This window comes from Pipistrellus hanaki (assembly GCF_964339955.1).
Source record: "Pipistrellus hanaki genome assembly, chromosome: 11".
In the NCBI taxonomy this organism is placed as follows: Eukaryota; Metazoa; Chordata; class Mammalia; order Chiroptera; family Vespertilionidae; genus Pipistrellus; species Pipistrellus hanaki.
The window spans coordinates 3,490,347-3,509,352 of NC_140513.1; the positions used below are offsets into that span (position 1 = coordinate 3,490,347).

General features: G+C 46.7%; 1 protein-coding gene across 12 annotated transcripts in view; it reads left to right on the forward strand.

The window, feature by feature from the left end:
- FNBP1 (formin binding protein 1) overlaps window positions 1–19,006 on the forward strand; it is a 92,136-nt gene that overhangs the window by 53,922 nt on the left and 19,208 nt on the right. For 11 of the 12 annotated variants that reach the window (XR_014796423.1, XM_084899818.1, XM_084899826.1 and 8 more), the window contains exons 5-9: window positions 437–499; window positions 1,053–1,157; window positions 16,267–16,395; window positions 17,746–17,892; window positions 18,563–18,760. Coding sequence is in view for 11 of the 12 variants with exons in the window: in XM_084899818.1 (XP_084755944.1) it covers window positions 437–499; window positions 1,053–1,157; window positions 16,267–16,395; window positions 17,746–17,892; window positions 18,563–18,760 (642 nt within the window). In the remaining variant the exon portion in view is untranslated. Of the gene's footprint in view, window positions 1–436; window positions 500–1,052; window positions 1,158–16,266; window positions 16,396–17,745; window positions 17,893–18,562; window positions 18,781–19,006 lie in introns of all 12 variants that reach the window. The other variant, XM_084899821.1, reaches the window with a different exon arrangement.

Below are 19,006 nucleotides of genomic sequence, written 5' to 3' on the forward strand. Positions count from 1 at the left end.
AGAGAATTCAGTTATTATATGTAAAGTTTCAAAGGCTACTCTTGGCTATTCTTGTTTTCATTTCCCTGTATTTTTTAACGCTTAATTTCTTGGGTGCACATATGCTGGTGTTCAATGTTTAAGTATTCTGCCCTAACCGGTTTGGCTCAGTGGACAGAGCATCTGCCTGCTGACTGAAAGGTCCCAGGTTCAATTCCGGTCAAGGGCATGTACCTTGGTTGCAGGCACATCCCCCGTAAGGGGTGTGCAGGAGGCAGTTGATCAATGCTTCTCTCTCATTGATGTTCCTAACTCTCTATTCCTCTCCCTTCCTCTCGGTAAAAAATCAATAAAATATATATTTTTAAAAATTTAAGTACTCTTTTAGCGGGTGGACTTTTTCTCTCGTGTTACTGTGCGCAAGAGGGTGCCTGACCCCGCTGTTTCTCGCTTCCAGCATTTCCACGATGGACGGAAGGCCCAGCAGCACATAGAGACCTGCTGGAAGCAGCTGGAGTCGGTGAGTGAGGGGCCGGCCGCCCCCGGGAGGGGTCTGGGCCGGTTTTCTAACTGGATTTCAGCTGGAATGGGTCAGACTGTTCAAAACAATCGAAAACACCAAAGAGAACGCCTCGGGAGATTTTTCTAATCTGAGTGGAGAGTGTTTCTAGAAACCTTTATCTAAAGGAAAATGTTGAGCCCAAAGAGCTCCAGGAAAGTGTTTTTCTAAAAACCGCGTGTGAAGAACACAGATTAGGCAGTTGGGGTGAATGTAAACGCAGATTTTAAAACAGCGTCCTGAGACAGACAGAGGGAGGGAAAGGCTGGGGCAGGGGGTGGAGTGGGCTGGGGGGGTCCTTGGGGGATAAAAGAGGACATGTGTAATACTTTCAACAATGCAGAATGGTTTAAATAAATAAAATAGCGTCCTGAGTTATGACACAGCCTCCTACGGGAGGAGAATGCTCTTTGGGGGGTGAGAGAAAAGCCAGTGCTCAGGGGCGCTCCTGGTCCCGCTAGTCACCGCTCCCCTCTCCCCTCTCCCCTCTCCCCCTCTGTCCCGCTGCTTCCAGAGCAAGCGGCGATTCGAGCGGGACTGCAAGGAGGCCGACCGGGCCCAGCAGTACTTTGAGAAGATGGACGCGGACATAAACGTCACGAAAGCGGATGTCGAAAAGGTAAGGTGAGAGTGGGCCCGCCTCGCTTCCCCTTTTCAGGGTCCGCCACGCACCCTCCCGGGAGGCGGGTCCCCAAGTTCTCCTTTCTGATGGGGCCACAGAAGGCCACTCCAGTGGATGGTTTTCCATTTGTGTCAGCGCCTGGGGGACCTGAGACTGAAACCTGGGGCCTGGGGGCGCTGGGCAGTTTGCTGTTGGTTCAGGCTCCGGGGTGATAACAGGAGGCAGACCAGGCCCGGCCCGGGGCTCAGAGCTTGTGGCTTCACTAATGGCTTTTCACAGAAAAGCCGCCTCTCGAAACCCACAGCGGATGTGCAGCCAGAGCTGGGCTGTGTCTGGTGCTTCCGTCAGACAGATAAGAGGCTCCCGCCCCGGCCTCGCTCCTGAGTGAGTCACCGGGGGCCAGCAGGCTGCAGCAGGCGCCAAGGGCCGTCCTCTGCATGCAGTCCTCGTCCTCTGCATGCAGTCCTCATCCTCTGCATGCACTCCTCGTCCTCTGCATGCACTCCTCGGCTCCTCCGAATGCTCTGGCATCGGCCGCGGGCGTGTCAGAGGGCGTGTGCTGGGTCTTGCGTGTGCTCCCTGGAAGCGCAGTGTCCTTTTTGTGGCCGTCCTCAGGAGGGGTAAACAGAAGCAGGCTGTTAAGTAACAGCCCTCATTCCTCGCTGGCTGCCCGGGGCGGTGCTGGTGGCCACGGCGGCTGCCTCCCCTGGGAAAAGCCTGCCTTTTCCGAGGTTTCCTTCACCAGCCGTTCCTGCCAGGCCCGTGGCAGGCGAGAGGAGTGGAAAAGTGTGCTTTTGTTATTTCCTTATTTGCCCCTCCTGCCAGATTCCTTGCTTCATGCCACGGTGTATGTCAGTATGCCTTCCTCTAGAATTATCTAGTACGTTAAAATACACATTCTCAGTTACGATACATTACCATACATTTGTTGTGAGTTCTCATGAAACAGGCAACTATAAGAAATAGTATTCAATTACAATAGATTGACCCTGTCCTGACTGGTGTGGCTCAATGGATAGAGCGTCGGCTTGGGGACTGAAGGGTCCCGGGTTCGATTCCGGTCAAGGGCATGTACCTTGGTTGCGGGCATATCCCCAGTAGGGGGTGTGCAAGAGGCAGCTGATCAATGACTCTCATCGATGTTTCTAACTCTCTATCTCTCTCCCTTCCTCTCTGTATAAAATCAATAAAAAATATTTTAAAAAAAGGTCCCTGGTTGGATTCCCGGTGGGGGCACATGCCCAGCTTTCGGGTTCAGTACCAAGTTGGGACCCTGACGGGGAATCGAACCAGGGACCTTTTGGTTCATGGAATAATGCTCAACCAACTGAGCCACACCGGCCAGGGCTCATTTAATCTCTTCTGACTTTATTTGTTCTTATTCGATATTATGTTTTTGACGTGGAATGTAGAGTACATAACTTTCCTATGTTAATATTAGAGCCCAGTGCCTTGCCAAACTCTTTTCATTCCTATTTTGACTTTTCTATAGAGACAGTCCTATCATCAGCATAGAATGACGGTTTTAGTCCTTCTTTTGCAATCCTTATGCCTTTTGTTTATGTTTCTTATCTCGCTCTGCTGGTTCTGACCTCCATTAGCAGTAATTGTGGACGCCTTATCTTGTGCTTGATTATAAAGAGGACTTCAACTGTTTGTCCATTTGGCATGATTTTAATATGACCTTTATCAGGTTAAGGGATTTCCCTTCTTTTCCTGTTTTGCCAAGAGGTTTTGTTAAGCTTGACTTGGTATTGAATATCGCCAAATACATTTTCTGCTTCCTTTCATCCCATTAATGGGATAGATTTCATGGATCAATTTTCTTATATCAAACCAAATTAGCATTCCTGGGACAATTCCAACTAGGTCACCATGCATTATTTTATTTCACTCAAGATTTTTGCGTCTGTAGTCATTGAGATTGGTCTGTAATGGTTCTTGTCTGTTCTGGTTTGCTTTCCTTATTAGTTTTGCAGTAAAGTTACTCATTTTTCTATATTCTGAAATAATATGTGTGAGGTGAAATGAACAGTTCTTAAATGTCCTGTGATACTGTATCGTGGGAAAGTTTTTAACTACTGATTCGATTCCTTTAATGTCTGCTGCTTTGGTTGATCTTGGGGTAATAGTTTTTTTTTTTTTAGAAATATCTCCATTTCATCTTAAGGTTTGAAATGTCTTGGCCAAATGTTGCCATAATCTCTCACCTTAATTTTTGATGCATATATTGATAATTCATAATATTGTTTATTCATATTCTCCCCATCCCGCTTTTTGGGGTCATTTTTTCGAAATCATTTTTATTACAATTTTCCAAGAACCAACATTTGTCTTGTTGCAACTTCTCATTTCTACTTCTGTTTTCTATTTCATTTCCTTTCCTTCAACCTTCCCTCAAGGTCTTTATGTGTTTTTTTTGTTTGTTTGTTTTATAATCCCCACCCGAGGATATTTTTCCATTGATTTTTAGAGAGATTAGAAGAGAGAGGGAAAGACGGAGAGAAATATTGATGTGAGAGAAACACACATCGATTGGTTGCCTCCTGTATGAGCCCGACCAGGGCCCGGGCAGGGCGGAGGAGCCTGCAACTGAGGCACATAGGAATCGAACCCGGGAACCTTTGGTCCACAGGGTGAAGCCCTATCCACTGAGCCAAACAGCGAGGGCTCTGTCCATGTCTTTGGATTTCATCTATTGCCCTTTAAATTTTTCTTTCTACAGTTGCTTACCTCATTTCAACTTTTCTTCTTTTCTACTATAAGCACTTGAGTAACAACTTTCTCATGTAAGCACTGATTTATCTGCAGCCCACAAAATTTAATGTGTATTATTATTATTGTTCATTTCCTGATCTTTTTCATTTCTTTTATTTTTAATCTCTCCTATGATTTATTTGGAAGCATGTTTTAAATTTTTCAGTTGTATGACATATTTAAACATATCTTTTTTTGTTGTTATCGATTTCTAATTTAATGGCATTGTGGTTGTAGAGCCCGAGTTTGGGTCTTTCATGGCTGTTGAGGCCTAGCATGGTCTGTTTTGTAGGTGTTCTTTTTTTTTTTAAATATATTTTTTATTGATTTTTTTACAGAGAGGAAGAGAGAGCGTTAGAAACATCAATGAAAGAGAAACATAGGTTAGCTGCCTCTTCCACACCCCCTACTGGGGATGTGCCCGCAACCAAGATACATGCCCTTGACCAGAATCGAACCTGGGACCTTTCAGTCCGCAGGCCAACGCTCTATCCACTGAGCCAAACTGGTTTCGGCTGTAGGTGTTCTTTAAGGAATTGAAAAAACTGTGTGTTCTCCAGCTCGTAGTTGCAGCATCTACATATTTCTATCAGATCAGACTTATTGATTATGTCGTCTAAATCTTCCCGCCATTAAGGATTTTGGGGTCGGCTCGCTGTAACCTTTGTTGAGGGAGACAGGCCACCCCTTTGAGCCTTGCTTTCCTGTCGGTACAGCAGGAATGCAGCACGGAGGCTGGTGGGAGCACTCCGCGAGTTAATAAGTACAAGACACTCCCAGCCATTATGGCAGTGGCCAGTGATCCGTAATTTAACTGCGAGGATAACGGTGGAGGGTTTGCCATTTCCTGTCCCTCTGCTCTTCTTCTGGGAAGTTATTTTATTAAGAAATGCAGTTTACTAGCCGGTTTGGCTCAGTGGATGGAGCGTTGGCCTGCAGACTGAAGGGTCCCCGGCTCAATTCCGGTCAAGGGCATGGACCTTGGTTGCAGGCACATCCCCAGTGGGGGGTGTGCAAGAGGCAGCTGATCAGTGTTTCTCTCTCATCGATGTTTCTAACTCTCTATCCCTCTCCCTTCCTCTCTGTACAAAAACAATAATATATATATATATATATATATATATATATATATATATTTTTTTTTTTTTTAATTTTTTTATTTTTTTAAAGAAATACAGTTTAGAATTGTCACATCTTCCATGAGATTTAATTGGTCATCACTGTGTTGTCATCTTCTTTCCACGCTCATGCTCATGCCTTGAAGTCCAGTTGGCCTGCTTTTGGGAGTTAACTTTGCCTGGCAAATCTCTTCCAGACTGTCGCCCTCCCCTCCCCCCGCCCCCCTTGCTTTTGTAAGAAAGCTTCCCCGGGATTGCTCCCCAACATTTGTATGAAAACTTGCTATGGACCAGAGAGGCCGCCCTGGCCAGACGCCTCCCGGCCACACAGTGTAACGTGCAACCAAGTGGTCAAGAGAGTACTCTCTAACGGGTCAGTACTTCAAGCCTACTTTGGAGATGACTTTTTAAGAATCAGAATTCTAAGGAACCATTCACTTACATGATAAAATCTCTCTGGTAACTATTTTTCCTTACATTTTGCCTCTGCTTGGTACAGCTTTTTATCCAACTGAATTCTGAATCTGTTTTTTCTGTTTCCACATAGCCCCCAACATGAATCACCCCATTCTTTTTTTTTTCTAACTTAAGGGATTTCTAGCGGAATCATGATCTTTATGGTATTCTCGTTTTTCACAAACACTGAATTTGTTGGCGGAATTCCTAAGTCATGTAACGTTCCCATTCATTTTCCTTCCTTCCCTCCCTCATTATTCATTGACTGTGCTGGCGAGATGGGGGCGGCACAGACACCAGCGTGTAATCACCCAATCCTTGACTTCAAGGAACATGCCTTTCTCTTTCTTTCTAATATTACTTCACTGTCTGGTGAATCTCCCCACCTCTCCCCTGAACAACTCTGGAATGGCATTTCGGTGACAAGGTTTTCCCAGTCCCTCTGCTTTGGCGCAATAGCGTGCTGGACGAACTTGGGCAGTGGGCAGCACCTGCGCCCCGAATTCTGGTGGTGCTGCGTCGGTTAGTGTGGCGTTGGGGTTAAAAAGGAAAAGGTTATCAAAATGAATGGAATGTGGACTAATATTTCCGAACAGAGAGAACAGTGTTTGCTAAATGCATGCATTAAACCGGGTTCATCCATGTCAGGCAGTGAATAATTCCCTTTCTCTAAGTCGCCCTCGCCTTGTGACTGTTAGCTCTTACATAATTCCTAAATGCAGAATGGGATATTGTTTCACTGGAGCTGCAGGGACTGGTCACAAGCGGCTGCAGAAATGGTCAGAGAGTTCAAGGGATGCTTTCTGAACTTTCGTACCAGTTTCTCCTTTGCCTGCAGGTCTAGCCTCCTTCAGCTGGAGGGGTTCCTTCCCCGTCTCAGCTTTGCGGGCGGTTGTTGAATGTGAAACTGTGAACCCGGCGTCTTTAGTCCAGCCCGTTGCCACTCTGAGTGTTGACTAAGCAGAAGGACTCTCTACAGAGTGAGAGGCTTCCTTGCTTGGCTTCATCGTGAGTTTGATTATATAACCCGGTTTGAGGAAATGTTTTACAAACGAAATTAAATTATAATCCTGACCACGAGCACTCAGAACAGCGTATAGGTTTCTTAGGACACTTTTTAAAAAATATATATTTTATTGATTTTGTAAAGAGAGGAATGAAGAGAGATAGAGAGTTAGAAACATCGATGAGAGAGAGTCATCGACTAGCTGCCTCTTGCACACCCCCTACTGGGGATATGCCCGCAACCAAGGTACATGCCCTTGACTGGAATCGAACCCGGGACCCTTCAGTCCCCAAGCCTACGCTCTATCCATTGAGCCAAACCGGTCTCGGCTTAGGGCACTTTTTAATTCCATTTTTGTGTGACATCACGGCTTCTCAAAATACTTGGCTTTGAACATGATTAGCTTTTAAATTCTACGTAGATGTCCCGAAGGTGGAGTAGAATATGAAATCCTGAGGCATGAGTTAAGGTAGAATCCCAAGAGCTAAGTGATGAAACTTCACGTTTCTGGTTACCACCCAATGGACACGGCTGGTTTTTATGTCACGTGTCACCCAGTAGGATCTTTTAAAGAGAAAAGGAAAGTTAAAGAACCTGTGCCGTTGTAAGCAAGTACAAAGAAATTGACTTGAGTGATGATCAGCTTGGTAATTGTCTTGATGAAACCAATGAGTTGCCGTGGTTTAAGAGTTTGCTTCGGATGGGATCAGAGTTGCTGGCTCCGAGAACACAGCCCGGGCTGGGCCGGGCAGGTCCTGTGCTCACGGAAGCCAGCTGAGCAGCAGAATGTTCCATTTTTTTACCATTTGGGGAAACAGCCTCTAGCAAGGCGACTCCTTAAGTCCTTGGACGTATAAGGAGCTGTGCTATTCCATATTTTCTCTGCCCTGGCTGTAACTACGGAGCTGACATCTTTATGGAAACGCGTTAATATCTTTAGTGCTTGCCCCACATTTGCTGCATATAACCTGTCTGAAGGAATTGTTCATTGTAACAATTCAGAAAACAATTTAAAAAAAAAAAAAAAAGAGGAAGTGGTTAGTATGAATACAGGAAATAGATTTTGCAACTACAGCTTGATCTTTCCGTTTAAACTGCTTTTAATTTCCAGGACACAGCATAGACTGAAGAACACTGTCAAAAATGAGGGTTGTTGCTGACTGTTCTTTTCTAAGCGGATCAGTATTCAAATCGGAGATTCTAGTGAAGACACTTCTGTTAGTCTCCTGTTTATATCTGTCCTGCAAGAAGGCATCTGTAGGGTTTCTGTTTTATTTACTTTGCTTCTCAGCATGTTTGTATTAAATGGACATCCTGAATGGCTTCTATTGTTTCATTCTTAATGTTTGTCCTGAGTAGTAATAGATATGTTTACTTCCTTGGACATTTCCCATGGGAAATAGAATTTAATGGAAATTTTCTCCAATGATCAGAGAAAGGGGCAGCCGTCGGCTCCCCATCTGTCCACAGGGCGGCGGCCAGGTGATCTTGCAGGCCACGTCATCTTCTTGTGATTCCCATTGGTTGTTAAAATTTCTTTAATCGTGTTACATGGTTTTGTTTTATATATTTTCTTCCAAAACGTTCTTTTAGCTCAGATTCCTATGGAGGTCATTTTCTCTATCGTGTCAGCTCTCGTGCGTTTATGATTATTATTGTCTTTTTGGTTTGAGCATATCTTCAGCAGGGATTTTCCCTCTGAGAACCCCATGAAAGCAGGATGTGGGACTATCCTCCCCTCAGGGTTTTGTGTTTGTTTCTGCCAGGCAATTGCAAACTGATGTTTATGCTGCTCACCTGGGCTTGGGATTCTGGTACCACCTGGATAAGACATGCACACGTGGAAGGTTTTTTTGTTTCTCAAATACACTCTTTCCCCACTTCCCCCTGTAGCCTGAGACCTCAACAAGCTCCCTGGCTGTCTTGTCTGGTCACTACAGACGTTCTACTGGGTGTCACTCAGCTTAGAGGAGAGGAAGGTCTATGATCTTACACCTGAAGCTCGTTGATAGCATTTACTGAAGGCCACAGGCCTGGGTTTGGGCTCGATCCCCAGGAGAGGGTGTGCTGGAGGCAGCCCATCAATGATTCTCTCTCTTTACCTGTAAGATTTCTAGTATGAAACATTGCTGTTTGAAATCTATTGTGGCTTGGGTAAACACCTGCTAACCTAACTCCAGACACCTTAAATTTCCTCAGAACTAGAAGTATAGTATTTCACTTATTTACCTTGTGGGGAGGGGTCATGTATCGTGAATAATTTTCTTCTCTCCTATGGAACATAGATTTTCTAGAATTCCATTGACAAAGCGCTCTCGGTATTTTTGTTATTCACAATAGCCGCACAGCAGGAGAGAATGGCGGTCATATAAGCATGAATTTCCTAGAGCCCGGCTCTCTCAGCTGTCTGTCCATGAGACCTCGTGACTGTCATACTCGGTGGCGAGGTTGCTTATGAAGGGGAGAAGAGGAAGAGAAAGAGGCCATTTCAAACCTGCCGTCCCTGAAAACGCAAGGCCCTTGCCCATGACAATGCAATCAGAAGCCGGTCAAGAGGAAGCGTGTCTGAGCCTCTGACTCCTCCCCAGTTTGTCCTGGGCCCACCCTGGGGCTGTGCCAGCGGCAAGATGAACACTGTCAGCACTGGCTTCTCTCTGAGCAGACATTGCCACTCACCTTGAGTAAGCAGATATTTCGCATTCTGCTTTTCAAATAAAGCATCCGGGATGCAGCGGAACAGAGGCCTTTTCTTAACGCTGTTTAGCAAGTGAATGGCCCGTGCGGGATTGAGATGCTGGTCTCATTTGCTATCTCCCCGTACTCGCTCCTGTTTCCGAGACTCTGCACCAGGGGGACCCGCCAGGCTGGGGCGACCCGTTTTGTAAGGCTGTTAAAAAAAAAAAAAAAAAAAAAATCAGGAAATTGCTGGAATAGCTCAAGCACATTTCTTTGGTTAACTTATTTTGAAGTTTTCCTCTGTTTTGTATTTGAGCCGCCTTTATAATTTATCAAAGACAGACTCATTGTTTTGGCAACGAGTGCCGGGCCTGGAAGGCTCCAACAGAAACTCCCAGCACTCGGCTGAACAGGAATTTCTAAATGCACTCTTAGTCTTGAACTTGGAAATGCATCCTAGAGGCGGCCGTGCTGGGAAATGTGAACAATGCCATTTATCATACGACAACATTGTTCCAGACAGAGGCCTTTTCATCCCGTCCTCCGCTGTAGCCCTCCTGCTCCGGTATCTCTTCAGAGCTTCTTGTTTTCTTTCGGGGCCTCCAAGCAGGCCTTCAGCCTTTCTTTCCGTTTCTAGAATTCAGCGTTAAAGTTTGTCTCTTTCACCAATCTTGTTGGCAAGAAAGGATATTGCCTAATCACTCTTACAGAAGTGGTCATTATTAATGTTTTATATTTTTACACTAATGGGGTTATGCTGTAAATACTGTTTTTGGAAACGTTAAAAACAAATTATATACAGCTTTCACTTTCCTTGGTCATTACATATTCTTTTTTAAAAAATTGATTTTAGCCAAAACCGGTTTGGCTCAGTGGGTAGAGCCGTCTGTCTTTGGACTGAGGTGTCCCAGGTTTTGGTTCCAGTCAAGGGCATGTGCATTGGTTGTGGGCACATCCCTGGAGGCAGCTGGTCGATGTTTCTCTCTCATTGATGTCTCTAGCTCTCTGTCCCTCTCCCTTCCTCTTTGTGAAAAATCAATAAAATATATATATTTTAAAATTGATTTTAGAGAGAGAGGAAAGGAGAGGGAATGATATGGAAACTTGGATGGGCTGCTTCCTGCACTCCCCCTCCTGGGATCATGCTGGCAATCCAGGCATGTGCCCTGACCGGGAATCGAACTGATGACCTCTGGGTACATGGGTCGATGGCTCAATCAACTGAGCTACACCGGCTGGGCTAAATATTCCTTCACATTATTTTTTCTTTTTAAATGCTGCACAGTGGTGCATTAAGGGAGTGACATAGCCCTCGCCCGTGTGGCTCAGTGGATAGAGACTCAGCACACAGACTGAAGGGTGTTGGGTTTGATTCCAGTCAAGGGTATATTCCTCAGATGCAGACTCTATTTAAAATTGTCTCATTAGGATCAGCTCCCACCGGTAGAATTCTGGGTCAGACACCAGTTTTTGACAAATCCCAGTAATCAGTATACAGGGCCAGCTCTCAGGCATTCTCAGCAGGCTGCCATTTTTCTGATCTCCCTGCGGGCCTGCTGTGCAGACGTGTGTGCTCCTCATCAGCCCGGACTGTCCAGAGCGAGGCGTCCGCTGGTGGCAGCGCCTCGGTGGCTCAGACTCACCACATTTGCCAGCTGTTGGTTGGGGATCACCATGGTGTCATTTAGAGGTATCCTTATAGCCATATTTCTAGAACTTTCCAGTGATTTGTTCCATGCTATAGTGCCTTCCTTTGATGTTTTCGCAGACAACACACACACAGGCTGTCACTGAGATGAGTGATTATCAGAGGCCGGAAGGTGTAGGGATTGAAAAAGCCCAGTGCCTTTTTGTAATTGGGTGAAAAAAGGACTAAAGAGAGAGGGTGGGCCGAAGAACACAGCTCTCCACAATACTGAGTCGGTCGCTCAGTGGACGGAAGAGGCAGATCAGAGCCAAGTGCCAGGTTCTCGCTGCGCCTCGGGCCGGCCGCACGCCCTGCCGGCGGGTCCCGGCCCGCTCAGGCCATCTGCTCTGGAGCGGAGCAGTGACTTCAGGACGAAATCTCCATTTCAGCCCCTTCCCCCTCCAGCCTAACATGCCTTTGGCCTCTGATGGTAATGAGGAAATAAAGCATTGAAAGGACAGCTGCTGCAGAGAAGATTTACTATGATTTGAGCAACCAGAGCTGTCAAATTATTCCTCATTTGCTGTCCCCAAACTTTTGGTAATAAACAGGGTTTGGTGCTTCATTGTATTACGTGCCGAGGGCACAGGCCGCTTCCCCAGAGCTCTGTGGTGAACTGTGTCCCTTCAGGGACAGCAGGGGTCACGCAGCCTGCGGCGGCTGAGGTCACGATAAAAAAGTGATCAATCTCGTTACTGCCCAGCTCGCATGGCTCAGTGATTGAGCATCGGCCTGTGGACCAGGAGGTCATGGTTCAGTTCCTGGTCAGGACCCAGGAAGCCGAACAGGAAAGTCACTTCACACGCTGTCCGTGCTAATAATAAATGCATTCCCATATTCTTATCTGAGCCCATTCGGGTTCAGAAGCCCGGGCCGCAGGTCAGTGTCTGGGATATTGTTTCCTTTATTTAGAAACTGCAAGTCTGACCTCCTGGGCAGGAAGCTGTACTTCCATGGGCTGTGGGGCCAGACTGTGTTCAGAATTACCCAGATGCTGGCGGAAGGAGGCTTACCTCGGGGTGGTGAACACACAATGCAACATAAAATGGCGTAAAGAATTGGGCACCGGGCCCTAGCTGGTTTGGCTCAGCAGGCAGAGCGTTGGCGTGCGGACTGAAGGGTCCCAGGCTCGATTCCGGTCAAGGCATGTACCTTGGTTGTGGGCACATCCCCAGTAGGAGGTGTGCAGGAGGCAGCTGATTGATGTTTCTCTCCCATCAATGTTGCTAATTCTTCATCCCTCTCCCTTCCTCTGTAAAAAAATTAATAAAATAGATTTTTTTAAAAAAGAATTGTGCACCAGAAACCTCTATCACTTTATTAACCAGTGTCACTCCAATAAATTCAATAACATTTTTTAAAAAGAAAAAAAAAATTTACCCAATAATACTTTCAACAATAAAGATAATTTAAAAGAAAAAAAAAAAAAAGGTTACCTAGCAGTGAACTCATGCGTCACCAGTACATACTTCACTTGGATTTATTTGGGGAGATTCCAAGGGCTTGTCGCAGGAATTCTCCAGCTTAAATTCAGTCTCTGTGACTGACAGTGAAAGCGGACTAGGTCTTATTCAAAGGTGTGTGTGACTTACAGGCTCCTGCCGTTGTGGTCACTCTGGGCTTTTTTAGATTCTCTCTAAATTCCGTGACTCTGACTCATTAAAAAAAAAAAAACAAACAAAAAAAACCCCAAATCTTCTGAACTCTCTGCCCTGCAGGATGTAGCTGTAAGTCAGGTGCCTTTCGGTGTTAGCATGGAAATTTTAATTAATGGAACTACTGTGCCTCTTGAAGATAATAGCGGCTATTTTTAGACGGACTTAAAAAGAAAGGAGACACCGAGGTGCTTTCATCTCCGTGTAGATGAGTGTGAGGTGGTGCACTTCCTAACACATCTAGTCACCAACCGCTCACTTCAGATAATGTTTGAAAATCCTATTAAAGATGGTTCTAGAAGCATACCTGTTATAATAAGTAACCGATGGAGCCGGCTCTTTCCATCGTCACATTAAACACAACAGCTTACAAAACAAAAATAGACTTTCCACATTAAAACTTGGTCAGGACAATGGCACATTCCTGGGCCCGGGATTCCAAAGTGAGGATTAATGCAAAGCAGATGGGTCCCGGATGGAGGCTCAGACGGTCCTGCCTTCCCGCTGTGACCTTGAAGAACCGAATGTACAGCCAGAGTGTGCTTCCTTGAAGTGCTTCTCTATTCCCTTTAGTGAGCGGGAGGGGGGCCGCAGAACTATCAATACATGGACTTCTGCCCTCTCTGTCTGCACTTTGTTAAGGTGACCAGGCGTCCCGCTTTTGGCGGGACAGTCCCGATTTTTAACAACTTGTCCCGCATCCCGGGGCGTTTAAAACGCCCCGGGATGTGGGACAAGTTGTTAAAAATCGGGACGTCTGGTCACCTTAGCTTTGCTGCTCGAGGGAAGCTCCAGAGAGACTGGCTTCTTTAACGTAGAAGGGAGACCCGCTCCCTCCGGCGGATGTGGGTCTGGCTCTTCTCCTGCCCAGCTGGCACATCTGGCTGCTTCTTTCGGTCGCTTCCACAGTTCGCACCAGAGGTCCCTCGTTATAGGAAAGGACATCAGGAAACCATTATGCAGTAATATGCTCCCAGAGGCCATCAGCTAGCCACAGGGAAGACATCACTGGAGATTCCGGGGAGGGGGAGGAAGCAGATCATCAGTTCCTCCCACATGGGCTGCGGGGCCTCCCGAGGGCTCGCCCCCAGATCTCACCAGGAAAATATTCCAGGCTGGCATGAGGGACTTGTCCTCAGGAGGCATTATCCGCTCATGTGGTGTGTGTCTGTGTGTGTGTGTGTGTACATGTGTAAATACATGCATGCATACATACATACATGCGTGTATATGTAGGTGTCCCCCCCCCAAAAAAAATGTATACACACTTTCACAGCTAATAGCTGTTAAATGAAATGCATTTTAATAAATATAACTTATGCCGAAACCGGTGTGGTTCAGTGGATAGAGCGCCGGCCTGCGGACCGAAGGGTCCCAGGTTCGATTCCGGTTAAGGGCATGTACCTTGGTTGCGGGCACATCCCAAGTAGGGGTGTGTGCAGGAGGCAGCGGATGGATGTTTCTCTGTCATCGATGTTTCTGACTCTCTATCCCTCTCCCTTTCTCTCTGTAAAAAATCAATAAAATATATTTTATATATATACATATATATATATATATATATATATATATATATATATATATAACTTATAACTGTATTCTAAGTTTGTATGCATTTTTTGGTGGGGAACGGACGCCCTATATATAATAATGACATACTGATCTCTGCCTCAGACTAAGATATTGCAAAAAGTCACCCAGGTAGAATCGTTTCTCTAAAACCAGCCCAGGGACTCTCCGCCCTCTAGCCGGTCCTTCTGTTCACAGAAGCGGTGAGCCCTCCTGCCCCGGGGTTTTTGTGTCTTTTTCTGAATGAAACAGAGACTGTTTTAGACCGTTGAGGCCTGCCTGGGAATTCCCTTGTGCTTCTCCATATTCGTAACCGAGCTGTGAGGGTGAAGGCCCGGTACTGGGAGGGTTAAGAGGGTCCGTGCGGCTGGCCTGAGAGGGACAGATGGGGTGCTTGCGGGTGGGGAAGGATCTAGGAGGAGGGTGTGGGCTGTCAGGGTAGCTGGGCACTTAGCGTGCAGGGGCCGGGTGATGTGTTTACTGAGACACAGTGAAGCGGAAGCCAAGCGCAGCATATGGTCAGGATGGCACAGGGTGGTGGCGGACTAAGAGAGAGTGGCAGCTGAATGCCAGGGGAGGTGAGGAATGCACACGGTGGTTCTGAGTCCCTGAGGCCTCGGGAACGGAAGCACGCGGGGCCCTAAGGAACCCGGGTGGCGCTGCTGGTACCGGGACGGGTTCGGGAAGCGTGTCTGTGTGGATGGGGAAGAGGACAGAGGAAGCCTCTCCCAGCCCAGCGACCACCCTGGCTCCCCAGGGCCCTGTGAGTCAGGGTCAGGAAGTGGGAGCCAGCCAGCCCTCCCGGCACGGCAGGAAACCAGCGTGGACTGCGGTGCCAGCGCCCGCCGAGATGCTATCGCCATCAGCCCCCACGTGTCTTCTGGGGTCACGTTTGAACGGCCCTGTTTTTCCTTTTCCTTTTCTTTTGTGTTTTTTACCGTTGGGTTCATAAAACAAGGCAAAAGCAAACACAAGAAGCTGGCTTGGGGATGTGGAGCAGGCCCTTTTCCTGTGGTGGGCTGGCTCCGGGTGGCATGCTGGCCAGGCCTGCTGCCCGCCGAGCCTCCTTCCTCTGGCCGTGGGCGGCGCTCCTGAGCGTGTGGGCTGGGGACCCTCCGGGTGCTGGGTGCGCGGAGGACGGATTGCCAGCCTCACCACCCCTGGTATCTGGGGGTGGCTTGACATGTACACACGTACTGGCTGGAGCTTTGACATTCATTCTGTAACATGCCAACACGTGCCTCTTTCCTGTATGCATGTGAGAAACCAAAGTGTGAGTGAGAAGAGGGAACACAGGTGTGAGTTTTATTATTGATCGTTTAGGAGGGAGGAAGCCCACAAAACAGCATCCATACACAGACATACAGAGCACCAGGAGGGCGCAGCTCACTGCTTCTTCAAAGCGGAACGACAGACAAGTGTGGGGCGGGTCAGAGAGTGCGGGCATGGCTCCTGTGCCCTTTTCATTCAGGAACCCCGCTGAGAATTGAATTTAAAGATGTATGGATTCCCTCCTGTCCCCCTCCTTAAGAAGAAAACGTGTGTGTGTGTGTGTGTGTGTGTGTGTGTGTGTATGTGTGTGTGTGTGTGTATGTGTGTGTGTGTGTGTGTGTGTGTGTGTGTAATGTCATATATATATTTATGGACACAGATGTTCTTACAAGGGCCATCCAGGTGACATAAAGCTGTGAATCTAGCCAAGTGCAAGTGCAGGTGAGAAAGAATGCTGACTCTGGTGTCTCCCTAGACAGGAATGCCAAGTAAAGACAACAGGGAGTGTTGCAGTTTGTGACACATCAGAGCACATATCCCTACCTAAAAAAGTAAAAAATGAGGATGCAAATTGGTAGCTACAGAACTCCTGGGGATGTAAAGCACGGCATTTGGAATATGGTTAATAATATCGTAATACCTGTGTGCAGTGCCACGTAGGTGCGAAATATCCGGGGAACACTTTGTAAAGTATATGACTGTCTAACCGCTATGCTGTACCCCTGACACAGACACAACATCATGTGCACTGTAAACTGTAATCTTTAAAAATATAGCACCTGCTGAATACATCACATCCGAGGTAAATTTGAGCCCAGCTCTCCGGTTCGCAATTCTAGGCTTTCCCTTGGTCTCTATAAACATGGGGATGTTCTTTTTTCTTTTTTTAATTTTTTTTTTTTGCCCCCAGGCACGACAGCAAGCTCAAATCCGGCACCAAATGGCAGAGGACAGCAAAGCTGATTACTCATCGAATCTTCAGAGATTCAACCATGAGCAGCGCGACTATTACCACACTCACATTCCCAACATATTCCAGGTGCGCCTGTCCCTTTAAGGAGCGTGTGGCCTTGGGTCGTGGCTGCTGGTTCCAGGCTAAGTTATTCATATGATTCTCCGTTTCCTCTCACCCACGTCATTGTGGGGAGCCTTCCGACAAACGTGGCCTCGCAGTAAAACGAAGGAAACCGTCCGTCTCAATATTAAGGTGACCACACGTCCCACTTTTGGCGGGACAGTCCAGTTTTTAACAATTTGTCCCGCGGAAAGATTCTTTTCAAAAATTGGGACTTTTTTTTAAAACACCGAGGGACATGGGACAAATTGTTAAATATCGGGACTGTCCCGCCAAAAGTGGGATGCCTGGTCACCGTACTCAATATTCATCAGTAGCCTTGCTAGCTTCCTTGGTTTGCCCCTACAGCCTAGCACTAGATTAACTCTTCCTTTGCTAAAAGGACCTTCTGGTTTACCAACCCCCAGCCCCCCACAAAAAAAAAAAAAAGCCAGCTTAACTTTAGGAATCAATTAGCATTCATAGGTATAGGATTTGAACAGGTGACAGTTGTTCGAATTGTTTTTCTTTTGACTCCTCATTTATGTTTTCAAAAACGGCATGAGAAAAGGTATTTAAGCCATAAAACAAAACAAAAAAATATATATACACATGTCCTATCACTTGGGGAATCTTTTACAGCCTCGAGTGCAGTTGTAGAAAAAAACAGTAATGCTTCATAGCTAAGGTGGCCAGACGTCCTGCTTTTGGCGGGACAGTCCCGATTTTTAACAATTTGTCCCGCGTCCCATGGCGTTTTAAAAGTCTTGATTTTTCCAAAAATCGGAACTTTTTTAAAACGCCGTGGGACTCGGGACAAATTGTTAAAAATCTGGTGGAAAAATCGGGACTTTTTTTTAAAACACCGCAGGACAAATTGTTAAAAATCAGGGCGCCTGGTCACCTTATTCATAGCACCTGCACACAAGGGACCAAGAGCCCCCCACCTCGCAGGAAGCTGCGCTGGTTACGTCCCAGCCCGGCGTGGGTTGAGACAGTTACCCAAATGCCCTGCTTTTGGCAAAGGGTAAAGCAGTGGGTCCAAGGTGAAGGAAACGTTTGAAATCGAATGCCAAATGGTGTTAACACTGACAGTACCTGGGTTTGGGATTCTGGCTGAAATAGGAGTGGAGTTGTGGAAGGCACACATTTGGGCAGCCCGCCGGTTCATAAAATGTGTGCCCAGGAGCCATACCCTTAAATGCTCTAACTCTAGCCCCTCTGTGGGCCTGTCTGCTTACTGGACAGTGGCCATGGTTGCATTGCTGCTGAAAAGCAGCATCATTCAATGACAGCAGCGGGCACGTGAATTTCACACAACATCTGGTGTTACAGAAAATACAGGAGATGGAGGAGCAGAGGATAGTGAGGCTCGGAGAATCCATGAAGACCTATGCGGAGGTCGACCGGCAGGTGATTCCCATCATCGGGAAGTGCTTGGATGGAATAGTGAAGGCGGCCGAGGGCATTGATGAGAAAACTGTGAGTATCGCAGGTGCCCTCGTGCAGCCTTCGCGTGACAGGCCCTGGCTCCCAGCGTCCACAGCAGCTGCTTCCACGCCCTCTGGGATTTCCATGTTTTGAGCCCCCCTCCCATTTTCTCCTCACCACTGAATCTTTTTTGTTTTAAATATATTTTATTGATTTTTTATAGAGAGGAAGGGAGAGGGATAGAGAGTTAGAAACATCGATGAGAGAGAAGCATCGATCAGCTGCCTCCTGCACACCCCCTACCAGGGATGTGCCCGCAACCAAGGTACATGCCCTTGACCGGAATCGAACCTGGGACCCCTCAGTCCACAGGCCGACGCTTTATCCACTGAGCCAATAATTTCGGCACGAATTATTTTTTCTTTCTAATGATAAAACTATTACTAGAAAAATGTTTGTTATGAACTAATGTAGCTTCCTGAGAATAACATCTATGCAGTAAACATAACTCATTGTGTAAAAAGCATTTACATTAAGGTGACCAGACATCCGATCGTTTTTGGCGGGACAGTCCTGATTTTTAATAATTTGTCCCGCGTCCCGCAATGTTTTTGGGACTTTTTTTAAAAAACTCCATGGGTCATGGGACAAATTGTTAAAAATCGGGACATCTGGTCACCTTAATTTATATGTATTTGAATGTGTTTGGGTATAATTCCAGGACTCGCAGCTGGTCATAGAGGCTTACAAGTCAGGGTTCGAGCCGCCCGGAGACATCGAATTTGAGGACTACACGCAGCCCATGAAGCGCACTGTGTCGGAAAACAGCCTCTCCAACTCCAGAGGCGACGGCAAAGCGGAGCCCAAGTTCGGGGGCAAACCTAAAGGGAAGCTGTGGCCGTTCATCAAGAAAAACAAGGTACTGGCGGTTGGTATCTAGTGCGAATGAGTGTGATCAAGTGGTAGATTTTGATTTTATCGTTTAGTCTTAAAAAAAAGAAAATACTAGGATTCTAAACCTGTAGCTTCTGAATGCCACAAGAAAAAAAAAAAGAAAAAAAAAAAGGCCAGTGTGCTCTTTTCTCTGAAAGCAGTCTTCTCTCTGGTGGCGGGACCTTTGCCATGGCCATTTGTCCAAGCTCAGATGCATTGTCACCCACACTAA